General features: G+C 33.6%; 2 protein-coding genes across 2 annotated transcripts; both read left to right on the top strand.

The window, feature by feature from the left end:
• The first annotated feature begins 1476 nt into the window (after positions 1-1476).
• On the top strand, positions 1477-2412 carry LOC114087654 (olfactory receptor 6C2-like). Its single transcript, XM_027929200.1, has one exon. The coding sequence runs from the start codon at positions 1477-1479 to the stop codon at positions 2410-2412; it is 936 nt and encodes a 311-aa protein (XP_027785001.1).
• A 9303-nt stretch (positions 2413-11715) lies between these two features.
• LOC114084429 (olfactory receptor 6C2-like) lies at positions 11716-12651 on the top strand. The gene has a single exon (XM_027925523.2). The coding sequence runs from the start codon at positions 11716-11718 to the stop codon at positions 12649-12651; it is 936 nt and encodes a 311-aa protein (XP_027781324.2).
• The last annotated feature ends 3060 nt before the right edge of the window (positions 12652-15711 follow it).

Genomic DNA, 15711 nt, shown 5'->3' on the forward strand with positions numbered 1-15711 from the left:
GAAATGTTTTAAAACAACCAGTGAAACTCTTTGTCACATCCCATCAAGACTACAAGGTAAATGTTTTTAACATTGTGATATTAAAAAATGACAAGCTGTCCAGGTAAATGTTAAAGAGAGGAAATATTTAAGCAACTGTTATAATCAGTTTTTTTTTTAAAAAAACAAGACCAGATATAGGATAGGTATTGACCCAGAAAAGAATTATAAATCTTTGATTTCTTGCACTCTAAGACAAATTACTGCTGAGGCTGGACATTAGTAGTGTTATATTTCATTGTTGTGAAAGAGCTCTTCAGAATATTTTTATCCTGCAAAACTAAAATACTATATTTATTAAATAAGAACCCTTGCTCCTTTTTACTTCCCCTGGGACCTGGTAGTTACCATTTTGCTTTCCTCTTTATGTATATTTTAAAAATGTTTAAGAACATATGCATAAATGGAAAGATTAAAGGAAAAAAAATCAGTATATGTGTTAGTTCAGGAAAGAAGGAAGAAGATAGTGGTAACTAAGAAATAAAGAAGCAAATTTTGAGGCTCTCACTATTTTTCCATATTTGACCCAAGTAGTAGTTACACAGTAATTTTCTTAATAAGTTTATTTTAAATGGACATATATATCTTATCCATTGTCCTAGAATATAAGATCACTAATACCCTTTAAAGATACACAAAAAGTTAATACTAGAGTTAACTGCACATAGATTTCTTCTTTTTTATTAATTATTATTTTAATTATTCAAATATATGGGGTACAGAGTGATAATTTGATGCATGTAACTGTAAGGCATATAGATGTGTACTTAAGTTGATGACAATAATTCTATGGCTATAAACACTGTTTTCAAGAGTGAAATGCTTTAGAAAGGACAAGAAAAAGTGTCCTTTCTTTTACATTGATTATCTGAGGTATTTTTTTAGTGATGGAAATCTGACTTACACAAACCTCTTTAATCATAACAATGAAAGATAGCATTCAAACACTGTACACATCACTTCAGACAGTCTGTCAAACTCATTGCTTTCTTTCGCATTAAACAGGAATTTGACAACAAGGCAGTCATTGGATTCAACTTTTGAGTAGTTGAAGAACCACTGAAAACAAAAGGACATTACAAAACTCATCAAATTATATAACATGAAAGGTCTTTCCTAGTCTTATATCTTAATTCATTTTAGAGGCAAAAAGAGTGATACTACAGTAATTTAAAAAATGTGTGAGAAAGTGCAAAAGGCAATAAGTATGTGAACTATAACATAGTAAAACCAATACTAAACAGAAACATTCTCTTCATGAGACATACAATGCTTATTAACAGGAATTTTGACAACAGTCATATATCAAGTAAAAGAAGAAAATGACTACTGATGGCAGAATTGGATTTCCCAGCCATCGTCCTTGAGATCTTACATAAACGTTCTCAGTTCAATGCCCTCTGGGTTTGTGACAAAATTGAACAGTGAGAGTCAGTGATGAGAAACCATACATCATTAACTACATTCATACTTCTGGGACTCACCAATAATCCTCAAATGCAGGTTCTGATTTTTATATTACTGTTTGTCACCTATATATTGAGTATAACTGGGAACCTGATCATCATTATACTCACTTTAGTGGATTCTCACCTTAAAAGTGCCATGTACTTTTTCCTCAAAAACTTCTCCTTCTTAGAAACTTTATTCACCACGGCCTGTATTCCCAGGTTCCTCTACAGCTTATCAACTGGAGACAAGACAATTTCCTATAATGCTTGTGTTGCTCAAGTATTTTTTATCATCTTGTTTGGAGCTACAGAATTTTTCCTTCTGACCATCATGTCCTATGATCGCTATGTAGCCATCTGCAAGCCCTTGCATTATGTGACCATCATGAACAGCAGAGCCCGTGGTTGGCTTGTTATCTGCTGTTGGGTGGCAGGCTTGTTGGTCATACTACCGCCACTGTGCCTGGGCTTAAACCTGGAATTCTGTGACTATAATGTTATTGATCATTTTCTCTGTGATGCTTCTCCACTGCTAAAAATCTCTTGTTCAGATACCTGGTTCATAGAACAGATGACCATTGCCATTGCTGCACTGACCACGTTCATAACACTTCTGTGTATAGTCCTGTCCTATATTTATATCATCAAGACTATTATAAAGTTTCCTTCTGCTCAGCAACGGATGAAGGCCTTTTCTACCTGCTCTTCTCACATGGTGGTGGTTTCTATCACATATGGGAGCTGTATTTTTGTTTATATCAAACCTTCACCAAAAGACCAAGTAGCAATTAATAAGAGTGTTTCAGTGCTTACTACTTCTGTTGCCCCCATGTTAAACCCATTTATTTATACCCTAAGGAACACACAAGTGAAACAAGCTTTTGCAGACTTAATCAAAAGAATTTCAATGATCTCAAAGTAAAAGAATGTTGAATTTAAACATTTAACTTATCATACTAGAGCAGATAGCCTTAAGTATATATTCTCACTTTCTTAATTTTTTTATCTCTTCCTTGTCCCTGGTATAGTATTACTGTCTTACTTATAGCACTACTGCTTCTTGAATTAACAATTAAAATATTCTTTCACTTCTTTTGGCAAATAAAATTCTTTGAGGTTACAGCTGTCCTCAGAGAAAATGGAATCAGATTTCCAGGATCAAGGAGTCTTGAGTATATTCAAACTAGTTTCAGCAAAAACAAAAAAGAAAGTTATATTATTTAATTAACAGAAAAACAAAGGGCAGTAATGACCATTCTTTTTTCCAATTAAAAAACCTTCCTGACAAGAGAAAAATATCATATATGTTAATACTATTCTCAATCAGAAACAAGATAGTTTTAAAAAATAAAGAAAACCAGAATGTCACCATATACCTGAAAATTAACATATGCAAGTTAAGGAACCTGAAAATATCTAGCTTGAAAACGGAAACTTTAAACCCCTGTGATTTAGAATTTAGATTCACTGGATTATCTCCAAAATGAAAGATTGGAATCTCTGCACAAATTGATAATCCCATAATAGGTATCCAATAAACTCTACTGAGATATCGTAAAGCCATCTTTAGGATGGCAAACCAGGACCAATTTGAAAAAATGTGCTAATGTCAAATTCCTTAATGTAGCTTAAAAAGCCAATAGGAGGCAGGAAGCTCAGTTAGATGAAATAATAGACAGAAATTCAAAGACTAAAACAGTAAAATATATGGACTCTTCCCTACCCCTCTTGTATACTCTAGGCCTGTGTTCAGTAGCCCTCATCTGTGTACCTGTTACCTTTATAGAGTTGACTATGGCCAAATAACAAATAACCTCAAATTAGCACTCTCAAACACAGATTCCTGGGTGAGCTGGATATTTGTGTTGATCAGGGGAGCAATCAACTGATCTCAGCCTGACTTGTTCTCAGGATTGGCAGGATGAATGTCTGGTCTCAATCACAAATACAGAAGTAGGATGGCTCTTTATGGAGACTACTAAGTCTACTCCACGTGGTGTTTTATGCTATAGGCCAAATTCATTCTATGAGGCCAACATCACCCTGATTCCGAAACCAGACAAAGACACCTCAAAGAAAGAAAACTACAGACCAATATCTCTGATGAACCTAGATGCAAAAATCCTCAATAAAATTCTGGCAAATCGGATACAAAGGCACATCAAAAAAACTGTGCACCATGATCAAGTAGGATTCATACCTGGGATGCAAGGATGGTTCAATATACGGAAATCAATAAATGTTATACACCACATCAATAGACTTAAAGATAAGAACCATATGATCATCTCGATAGACGCAGAAAAAGCATTCGACAAAGTACAGCATCCCTTTATGTTCAAAACATTAGAAAAACTAGGGATAACAGTAACCTACCTCTACATAGTAAAAGCTATATATGCTAAGCCTCAGGCTAGCATCATTCTGAATGGAGAAAAATTGAAGGCATTCCCTCGAAAATCTGGAACAAGACAGGGATACCCTCTATCACCACTTCTATTCAATATAGTTCTCGAAACACTGGCCAGAGCAATTAGACAGACGAAAGAAATTAAAGGCATAAAAATAGGAAAAGAAGAACTTAAATTATCACTATTTGCAGACGACATGATTCTATACCTAGAAGACCCAAAAGGGTCTACAAAAAACTACTAGAACTAATAAATGAATTCAGCAAAGTGGCAGGATATAAAATCAACACGCATAAATCAAAGGCATTTCTGTATATCAGCGACAAAACTTCTGAAACGGAAATGAGGAAAAACACTCCATTCACAATATCCTCAAAAAAAATAAAATACTTGGGAATCAACCTAACAAAAGAGGTGAAAGATCTATACAATGAAAACTACAGAACCCTAAAAAGAGAAGTAGAAGAAGATCTTAGAAAATGGAAAAATATACCCTGTTCATGGATAGGCAGAACTAACATCATCAAAATGGCGATATTACCAAAAGTTCTGTATAGGTTTAATGCAATGCCAATCAAAATCCCAACGGCATTTCTTGTAGAAATAGAGAAAGCAATCATGAAATTCATATGGAAAAATAAAAGACCCAGAATAGTAAAAGCAATTCTAAGCAGGAAGTGTGAATCAGGCGGTATAGCGATACCAGATTTCAAACTATATTACAGAGCAATAGTAACAAAAACAGGATGGTACTGGTACCAAAACAGGCGGGTGGACCAATGGTACAGAATAGAGGACACAGAAACCAATCCACAAAGCTACAACTATCTTATATTTGATAAAGAAGCTAAAAGCATGCAATGGAGGAAGGATAGCATCTTCAACAAATGGTGCTGGAAAAACTGGAAATTCATATGCAACAAAATGAAACTGAATCCCCTCCTCTCGCCATGCACAAAAGTTAACTCAAAGTGGATCAAGGAGCTAGATATCAAATCAGAGACTCTGCGTCTGATAGAAGAAAAAGTTGGCTTCGATCTACATATTGTGGGGTTGGGCTCCAAATTCCTTAATAGGACACCCATAGCACAAGAGTTAATAACAAGAATCAACAAATGGGACTTACTTAAACTGAAAAGTTTTTTCTCAGCAAGAGAAACAATAAGAGAGGTAAATAGGGAGCCTACATCATGGGAACAAATTTTTACTCCTCACACTTCAGATAGAGCCCTAATATCCAGAGTATACAAAGAACTCAAAAAATTAGACAACAAGATAACAAATGACCCAGTCGACAAATGGGCCAAGGACCTGAACAGACACTTCTCGGAGGAGGACATACAATCAATCAACAAGTACATGAAAAAATGCTCACCATGTCTAGCAGTCAGAGAAATGCAAATCAAAACCACCCTAAAATACCATCTCACTCCAGTAAGATTGGCAGCCATTATGAAGTCAAACAACAACAAGTGCTGGCGAGGATGTGGGGAAAAGGGTACTCTTGTACATTGCTGATGGGACTGCAAACTGGTGCGGCCAATTTGGAAAGCAGTATGGAGATTTCTGGGAAAGCTGGGAATGGAACCACCATTTGACCCAGTTATTGCCCTTCTCGGACTATTCCCTGAAGACCTTAAAAGAGCGTACTACAGGGATACTGCCATATCGATGTTCATAGCAGCACAATTCACGATTGCTAGACTGTGGAACCAACACAGATGCCCTTCAATAGATGAATGGATAAAAAAAAATGTGGCATTTATACACCATGGAGCATTACGCAGCACTAAAAAATGACAAAATCATGGAATTTGCAGTGAAATGGATGGCACTAGAGCAGATTATGCTTAGTGAATCTATGCAATCCCTAAAAAACAAATACCAAATGTATTTCTTTGATATAATGAGAGCAACTAAGAACAGAGCAGGGAGGAAGAGCAGGAAGAAAAGATTAGCATTAAACAGAGACATGAGGTGGGAGGTAAAGGGAGAGAAAAGGGAAATTGCATGGTAATGGAGGGAGACCCTCATTGTTATACAAAATTAAATATAAGAGGTTGTGAGGGGAATTGGAAAATAAACAAGGAGAGAAATGAATTACAGTAGATGGGGTAGAGAGAGAAGATGGGAGGGGAGGGGAGGGGGGATAGTTGAGGAAAGGAAAGGTAGCAGAATACAACAGTTACTAATAGGACATTATGTAAAAATGTGGATGTGTAACCGATGTGATTCTGCAATCTGTATTTGGGGTAAAATTGGGAGTTCATAACCAACTTGAATCTAATGCATGAAATATGATATGTCAAGAGCTTTGTAATGTTTTGAACAACTAATAATAAAAAAAGAATTTTTCCTATCCAATCAAAATCCTACATGCTCAAACCCCAAAGAGTCACCATGCAGAAATATCCTGTATCTCTGCTATTATAACATTTTCTCTCTGTCTATATCTTGTAGTAGATTGTCAGTATTGAAAGAAAAAAATTTGTCAGTTTAGTTTTTGTCCTTGAGTATGAATAATTTCAAATATATTGAAAGTACAACTTTCTCAACAATAAAAATGATACAAGAAATATTTGGATCATTATAACAGAAAATAAAAGAGAAAAATATCTCCAAAAAGAGAAATTGAATGTATCAGTGTTGAAACCAAAGTTGAATTTATGCTATATTGATTATAACATAAATATGCTTCCTGCATTTCATTTTTGATTGCTGCTTTCAGTGAATATATAGTTCCAATATATTATACATATATATTTATTATTTTATGTATCATTTTATTGATTTTATTGTATGTATTTAAAGTAAACAACATGATATACATGATGAAATGTTTACTACAATCAAGAAAATTAATATACCCATCATCTCAAAAAGTCTTTGTTTTGTGTATAGTAAAAGCACCTGATATCTCTTATTGATTTTTCAGTATAAAATATTATTAATTATAGTCCTCCTGATGTAAACTGCCTCTAGATTCATTCATTTTGTATAACTGCAAGTTTGTACCCTTTGACCTACATTGCATAGATTGGTTAACAATCATACATTTTATTTTTCTAAAGGTGAGTCCAGTTTCTACCCAGTTAGTTGCATGTTCTCTAGTAAAAGATATAAAATCACAGATCCTGGGGTTTTTCAACTCTTTAAAAAAGAGTTAAAACTTTTCAAAAGAGTTAACTCTTTGAAAAGTTAACCTTGAGGTAATAGTATCTAAATCCAGATCCTGTCATCATTCCTACTAGCCATGAGATTTTTACCAACTCACCCTACTTCAGTCATTTCCTTTTGATTGAAGCACTTAATCCATTTTTTAAGAAAACAGCTGTATCAGTAAATCAAATACCATAGAGTACACCTTAAATATACATAGTAAAAAATAATAAACACACCTTTATTAATATGTGACTTATATACATATAACTATATGAAGTATAGATTATAATTGTACAATTAAATATAGAATCAAATTATTTTGTTATATTTACAAAGTTGTGCACACCTCACCATAATCTAAATTTGGAACATTTCTATCATCCCAAAGGAACCATCTTATCCTCAGCCATCACTTTTATCTATCTCTTTCCATATTTCTTCCCAGCCTGAAACAGCAAATATACTTTCTTCACTTACTGGTCAAAGAACACAGAATTTCAGTTAGGAGATCTGTTGTATATCAGGGTGAATATATTGAATAACAGTATATTGTATGTTACAAAAGATTTGAAAATAAGTTCAAATCTCTAAGCATGAAAACATGGGAGGTGAGGGATGGAAGCACATAGCCACCAAATGATGGAGGCAGGAGACAGGAAGCAAATCTTGGATCAGCAAGCTATCCTCTATTCTGTAGCAAAGTCCATTAATCAGGCTCAGAAGGGCTCATTTTCTGAGTACAGGAAATGGCCCTCTGGATTACAGAAGAAATTTGGGTTTTATAGTTTACAATGAGGGTGACTTAATCAATGGAGACTGCAGATGTGCAGTTTGGACAGTCAGGGAAGTAGTTGTGCAGCTTAAAATTTTAACTCGGGAAGGCATTTGTAAAAAGGTTTACACTTCCTGTCACTGGGAAAAGCTCCCAACTCAATTGTTCACTGCTTATCTCTGGGACCCATCTAGAGCTTACCTAGTGTTTCACTATTTGCTTTTCTCTTTCCAAGACTCACTGCAATGGGAAAGGGTAAAAGTCCAGACCCAGCATTTTGGTATTTGCTTTCTTCCTTCAGGACCCATTGTGGTTAGGAAGGGGTGAAGGTTTACTTTTGGTGGAGATGCTGGTGATGAACCTGGAAAGGATGAAAGTTTGCTTTTTCATCAAGGCCTATTCTTAGTGTTTGGCTAATTTCTTTCCCTCCTCCGGAGCCAAACTGTCCCTTCATTTTTTCTTGGGGCGGTGTCTTGTAGAAATATTATTTTCCATATCCCTTCAATGGATACGCTATTTAGCATACTTGGATCAGTCCTCATTGTACATATATATCAAAACATAATGCATGCCATTACTGCATACAATTATGGTTTGTCAAATTAATACTAATAAAAATATATTTATTGTATGTGAGCTTTAAAAGTATTCTTATACTTAGTGAAGAAATTTCTTACTTATAAGAAATTTGCTTAACAATATTTTCATGCCTTCTATTATATTTCTATTGCTGGGGGAATTATAAAATCAATTTTATGAAAGAATAAATTTCATGTTGTGAAGACCTTTCAGTGAATTTGAAGTCACAGAAGTGCTGGGGTACTAGATTTTAACATAATTTAAAATATCAGATAAGTTAGTGCACAAAAAGAAATTGACATTTCTGCTTTCTTTTAGAATGCTCACAGTTGAACCTAGGCAAGTTTGTTGAAATTATTTATTTGTTTTGACTGAAGAATTTTTATGTTTTGTGTAATAAGAATAACATTTTGAGAAAGAAAAAAGCTGAGTAATATTTTTAAATCTTTATGTATAATTTATTTTTTTCATAAAAATTGGTAAAACAGAAAAAGAGATCTTTTAGCTACCTTATGTGCTAACAATTAATTAAAATAAACTGGACTAGGTTTTTTTTTTAATGAGAATCTTAAAGTTTTGTCCTACAAGTCTCTTTTAATGATCCACATGCTTTATCTTGTCTCTAAAGTCCTTGTTCCCATTGTTACTTTGGTAGGTTGGATTGTTTTTCCCCAAGTTCATTACACAAATGATTCATTAGTAGTTTTTGAATCTGGGTCACAGAGGACTTTTTTGTTAACTTTGTTGCAGATTTGGCAAATAAAATAAATATCTAGCTTCAGATTGGAAAACCCTTTCTCTGAGCAAAAGAGTTCTGAACATCAATTATTCTAAAGGTAACAAGAGTTCCCTTGAACACACTTTTCAGTGATAGTTAAATATATAAAATTATTTCCTGGGCTTATAATAGAACTGTATCTATTGTGAGAAAGTTGGTGCAATTGATAAAAGAGAAAATCCTAGAAAATCACGTATTCCCAGGATAGTGTTAGTGTTGAAGTGAACAAATTCAATCAGTATTGGCTAAAAATTATCAAGTTTATTCTCAACATTTTCAAGTTGTGTCTCTAAACATACATGTAAACAACTAATAGAGGAAGGTTATGATTAATTGCCAGAAGGGTAAGTATAATAAATTTTGTTATTTGTTTCATTTTCTTTTTTGAGAATTGGGTCATATGTGACTCTAATAAATAAATCTTTCCTGATTTCATTCAAATTTAGAAATGTAAATTTATGTGGTTTTAACTAAACAGTATTTTTAGAGTGCTTTAATCTTGTGTATTGTATAGATATTTATAAGATTATATTAGGCAACAATAAAAAAGGTAGCATAATTTGTGTCATGTGAAATGTAGTAACATCCCCCCAAAAAATTTCTGGAAACTAAAACCTAGAAACTAATTGCTTGATATGGACATTTCCACTAAAATTAGATACTGTGGGACAGAGATAAAATGGAGAAGTACAGAGCATTGAAGAGAAGATTACTCCAGATAATCCATGTGAAGTGTTTATTTCACTGTCTAGTAAAGATTTAATAATTAGAGCATACTAATTTGATTATAAAGAATACAAGGTGAGAATTAAAAAGGGGTGTGGAAAATCATGATTTTCACTTTGGTTGCGTTTGGGGTACATCTAATTATACGATTGAGATCATAAAGAGCAATAACTTTTTAGAGCTGAGAAATTCAGGAAAAAAATCTATCAGAAAGAAATAATGAAGCACTAAGAACTATCAACAAAGAGACACCAGCAAGAAAATAAAAGTCTAAAAATGACAAAGCATAAAGGTGACAGGTTCAATATGTATGTAACAATCATCAAGTTAACAGAGGCTACTAGAAATATTGTGTGGTTGAAAACACTTCTGAGATGGGAAGGGTGGCACACTCCTATAATCTCAGCGACTGGAGAGGCTGGGATAGGAGGATCACAAGTTCAAGTCCAGCCTGGGCAATTTGTTAGACCCTGTCTCAAAATTAGGAAAAGCAAATGAAGAAAACACACATTATAACATTATACTTAGAAATTTCCTAAACTTCAACAGAAAAAGGGAGGTATTTGATAAACTTTCTTATAAGTCATATATTTAAAAACATGGGGGCAAAACATGATTTCAGGATAATAATGATTGAATGTATGGTAACCAACAAAAGGAAAATAATTATGAACCAGGGCACTGAAGTAGTTAAATTATATTTATTACTCATTATTAGACAGGTACTTTTATAAATATTTTATATAATATACTATCACATAGTATATGTATGAAGAGTAATATTTTATTTTCCATTTTACACTAACAAACTGAGTCACAGTGAAATTAAATCATGCTTGAATAAATATGTAATAGTTTAAACCTGATAGATTTTGGACTTTGTGATACTAATACAGTATTTTAGACTGTGCTCCACACTTATAGACATTAAAAGATTAAAAAAAAAACAATTGTGATTTTTATCAGGTATATATTCCATACCTAACTTATATTATCACCCTATACAATAAATTCATCCTCAAAATACACTTTCTTATTGGGGCTGGGAATGTGGCTCTTAGGTAGAGCACTCGAGTAGCATGGGTGGGACTTGGGCTCCATTCTCAGCACCACATGAAAAATTAAAAAGGCATTGTGTTGTGTCCATCCACAAAAAGAAAAAAAAAAGATCTATCTCTCTCTATCTCTCTTTCTCTCTCTCTTAAAAAAAATACTCTTTCTTATGTACCACAATAGGAAAGAAGTATTTTAAATAGAAAATTATGAGGGAAAAGCAGGGGAATAAGTAAGGAAGTAATTTTTTTTAAAGAAAACACAAGTGTAATTGACATCTTCAGCCATAGAAGTAGAGCCTGTATAATTAACTGTCTGTGTGATACAATTGTATTAATAACAAGACTTCAAGGAAGCATAAATATGAAAAAGAAAGATTAAGGTTCAACTTTAGGGTTCACAGTATGAACAAGGAAAACCTCTCAATCTCAGAAAACACTAGTATTCAAATCTAACTGTTGGGGAAAATTAAATTTGAGATGCACGTAAAATAAAAAATAAGACAGAATGCAATAAGAAGGAAGCAACCATAACATTTTGGAATTGGTATACATAATGCAATTTTATTTTTTAAATCTACCTTGAAACAAAATATATATAATTATAGAACCTATGCTACCAGTGAATGACAAAATAGTTAAATACATGTGAATGGGTTTTCCAGGTTCTTCCTCTGTGAATTACTATCTTACACAAACATCTCTGAATTTGAATTGCAAATTAAATAGAAGTCAGGATCCACTTATGAGAAATCACACAATAACAACATTTATCCTGCTGGGACTGACAGATGACCCACAACTGAAGGTCGTGATTTTCATCTTTCTCTTTCTCACCTACATGCTGAGTATAACTGGGAACCTGGCAATCATCTCCCTCACCTTCCTGGATGCACACCTCAAAACTGCCATGTACTTTTTCCTACAAAACTTCTCCTTCTTAGAAATATCATTCACAACTGCTTGTATTCCCAGATACTTGTACAGCTTATCAACAGGGGATAAGACCATCACATATGACAGTTGTGCCATTCAGATATTTTTCACTGACCTCTTTGGGGTAACAGAATTTTTTCTCCTTGCCACCATGTCCTACGACCGATACATAGCTATCTGCAAACCCCTACACTATGTGACCATCATGAACACCAGGGTCTGCAGAAGACTCATCCTTTGTTGCTGGACAGCTGCTTTGTTGGTCATACTCCCACCACTTAGCCTGGGCCTGAATCTGGAATTCTGCAACTCTAATGTTATTGACCATTTTGCCTGTGATGCAGAACCCATTCTAAAAATCTCATGCACAGAAACATGGCTCATAGAGCAGATGGTTATAATTTGTGCTGTGTTAACTTTTATCATGACTCTCATATGTGTCGTTCTATCCTATGTATACATCATTAAGACTATTCTGCAATTCCCTTCTGCCCAACAAAGGAAAAGGGCATTTTCTACCTGTTCTTCCCATATGATTGTGGTCTCCATAACCTATGGGAGCTGTATCTTCATCTACGTTAAGCCTTCAGCAAAAGATTCAGTGGCTATTAACAAGGGGGTGACAATCCTTGTTACATCCATCAGTCCCATGTTGAACCCTTTCATTTACACACTGAGGAACAAGCAAGTGAAACAGGCCTTCAAGGACTCAGTCAAAAGAATTGCATTGTTCTTAAATAAGTAAAGGAATTTGCTAGTGTAAAAGTATTGTAAGTGTACTGAAAAGATTGTTGATCTCTAAATATGTGTCTTTGACTTTTTACATCATTCCTTTCCTTGCAAGGAAAGAGTTTCAGGATAAGTGTTCTCAAAAAGAAAACCTACTTCCAGGCAACTGGAACATAATAGAAAATCTGAACAGAAACTGCATATAAAATGAAACAAATAAACAGAATCAATGCATTCACCACATATTTGGGATTGAGTAATTGTGTTGATAGAATTTCCCAATTCTAATATTTTTTTATTGATATATGACAACAGAATGCATTACAATTCTTATTACACATATAGAACACAATTTTTCATACCTCTGGTTGTATACATAGTATATTCATACCAATTCATGTTTTCATACCTGTACTTTGGATAATAATGTTCCTCACATTCCACCATATTTTATAACCCCATGTGCTCGCCCTTACCATTCAACCCCTCTGCCCTATCTAGAGTTTGTCTATTCCTCCCATGCCCCTGTTCCCTATTCAACTATGAATCTGCCTCCTTATATCAAAAAAAAAAAAAAAAAAAAAAACATTCAGCATTTGGGTTTTTGGGATTGGCTAACTTCACTTAGCATTATATTCTCTAACTCCATCCATTTACCTGCAAATTTTATGATTTTATTCTCTTTTATTGTAATATTGCATTGTGTATATATATACCACATTTTTAATCGATTCGTCTATTGAAGGGCCATCTAGGTTGCTTTCACAGTTTAAATATTGTGACTTGTACTGCTATAAACATTGATGTGGCTATGTCCCTGTAGTATGCTGTTTTTAAGTCCTTAGGTTATAAACTGAGGAGAGGAATAGCTGGGTTAAATGGTGGTTCCATTTCCAGTTTTCTTAGGAATCTCCATACTGCTTTCCATATTGGCTGCATCAACTTGCAGTTCCACCAGCAGTGTATGAATGTATCTTTTTCTCCACAGCCTCACCAACACTTATTGTTGTTTGTATGCATAATAGCTGCCATTCTGACTGGAGTGAGATGAAATCTTAGAGTGGTTTTGATTTGCATTTCTCTAATTGCTAGTGATTTTGAACATTTTTTCATATATTCATTTGTTGCTTGTACATCATTTTCTGAAAAGTGTCTTTTCTGGCCCTTGGCCCATTTATTGATTGGGTTATTTGATTTTTTGGTGTCTAGCTTTTATTTCTTTATATACTCTAGAGATTAGTGCTCTATCACATGTGTGAGTGGTAAAGAATTGTTCCAAAAATATAGGCTCTCTATTCATCTCACACATTGTTTCTTTTGCTGAAAAGAAACTTTTTAGTTTGAGTCCATCCCTTTTATTGACTCTTGATTTTATTTCTTGTGCCACAGGACTCTTATCAAGGAAGTTGGGGCTTAATCCCACATGATGGAGAATGGGGCCTACCGTTTTCTTCTATTAGACGTGGGGTATCTGGTTGTATTCCTAAGTCCTTGATCTATTTTGAGTTGAGTTTTGTGCCTGGTGAGAGATAGGGGTTTAATTTCATTTTATTGCATATGTATTTCCAGTTTTCCCAGCACCATTTGTTGAAGAGGCTATCTTTTCTTCAATGCATGTTCTTGGCACCTTTGTCTAATATAAGATAATTATAGTTCTGTGAGTTAGTCTCTGTGCCCTCTATTTGTACCATTGGCCTACCAGTCTGTTTTGGTGCCAATACCATGCTGTTTTGCTACTATTGCTCTATAAGTTCTGGTATAGTGATGCCACCTGCTTCACTCTTCTTGCTAAGGATTGCTTTAGCTTTTCTGGGTCTCTTATTTTTCTAGATAAATTTCATGATGGCTTTTTCTATTCCTATGAGGAATGTCATTGGGATTTTGATTGGAATTGCATTAAATCTGTATAGAGCTTGTGGAAGTATGGTCATTTTGTTAATATTAATTCTGCCTATCCAAGAACAAGGTAGATCTTACCATCTTCTAAGGTCTTCTTTGATTTTTTTATTTGGGGTTCTGTAATTTTCATTTTATAGATCTTTCACCTCTTTCATTAAATTGATCCCAAGTATTTTATTTTATTTTATTTAGGCTATTGAAAACGGTGTAGTTTTCCTCGTTTCTCTTTTAAAGTTTTGTCCATGATATGCAGAAATGCTTTTGATTTATGGGTGTTGATTTTTTATAAAATTCTAATACTGAAAGCCTTTTCTAAAGCAAGGCACCATTTCAGGCAGTGCAGATGAAATAAATAGAAAACCCACGAATTTCCTGTCCTTTTGATTCTAATGTTTTAATAGATTTATGGGACCAATGAATTAAAAACCTGATAAAACGTATTACATGTAAATTATAAACACAAAAATATTAACTAAAAAACAGATGCATTTCAATGTTTAATAAACATCTATATAAATATTCATGTCAACATGGAAACTAAATTATAAAACATGAAATTGTAAAAGTTTGAATACTCTGAAAATCACAGGGCAAATGAACTAAGTTTAATAGAATTTACATGAAGTAAGATGGTAAAAATTCTGTTTCTATTTTTTTTTTTTTAGTTTTGATGGATCTTTATTTTATTTATTTTATTGGTGCTGAGGTTTGAACCCAGTGCTTCACACATGATAGGCAAGTGCTCTACCACTGAACTACAACCCCAGCCCTGAAAATTCTTGAAAGACATGTATTTGCAAGGCAAATATTCATATATCTATATATTTATTTGGTTTTATGATTTATCTGTAATCATATTAAACTTTTAGTAAAATAACAGAAATTTCATCATTTTATAAAGAATAATTCTATTGAATCACAAGAAAGGATTTGTTGTTCCTTTCTACCTGTAGGGAGTATGTACAATGTTTTACATTATTCAAACAAAGAGTTATTTTCTTCAAAAGAGAAAAACAACATATTCTAAGGCAGTCTGATTAAGAATAAGAGAAGACTGAAATAAATAAAATCAGAAATGAAAATGGAAACATTATGACATATACCTCAGGAAAAAATTATAATAAACTGTTATAAAAAATTATATGCCACAAAAATGGAATAGCTTAGAGGAACTGGA

This window comes from Marmota flaviventris, chromosome 3, assembly GCF_047511675.1.
Source record: "Marmota flaviventris isolate mMarFla1 chromosome 3, mMarFla1.hap1, whole genome shotgun sequence".
NCBI lineage: Eukaryota > Metazoa > Chordata > Mammalia > Rodentia > Sciuridae > Marmota > Marmota flaviventris.

Excerpts from the sequence above, each read along its gene's own strand:
- LOC114084429 (XM_027925523.2), top strand. The coding sequence starts at position 11,716 with ATGAGAAATCACACAATAACAACATTTATCCTGCTGGGACTGACAGAT.
- LOC114087654 (XM_027929200.1), top strand. The coding sequence starts at position 1,477 with ATGAGAAACCATACATCATTAACTACATTCATACTTCTGGGACTCACC.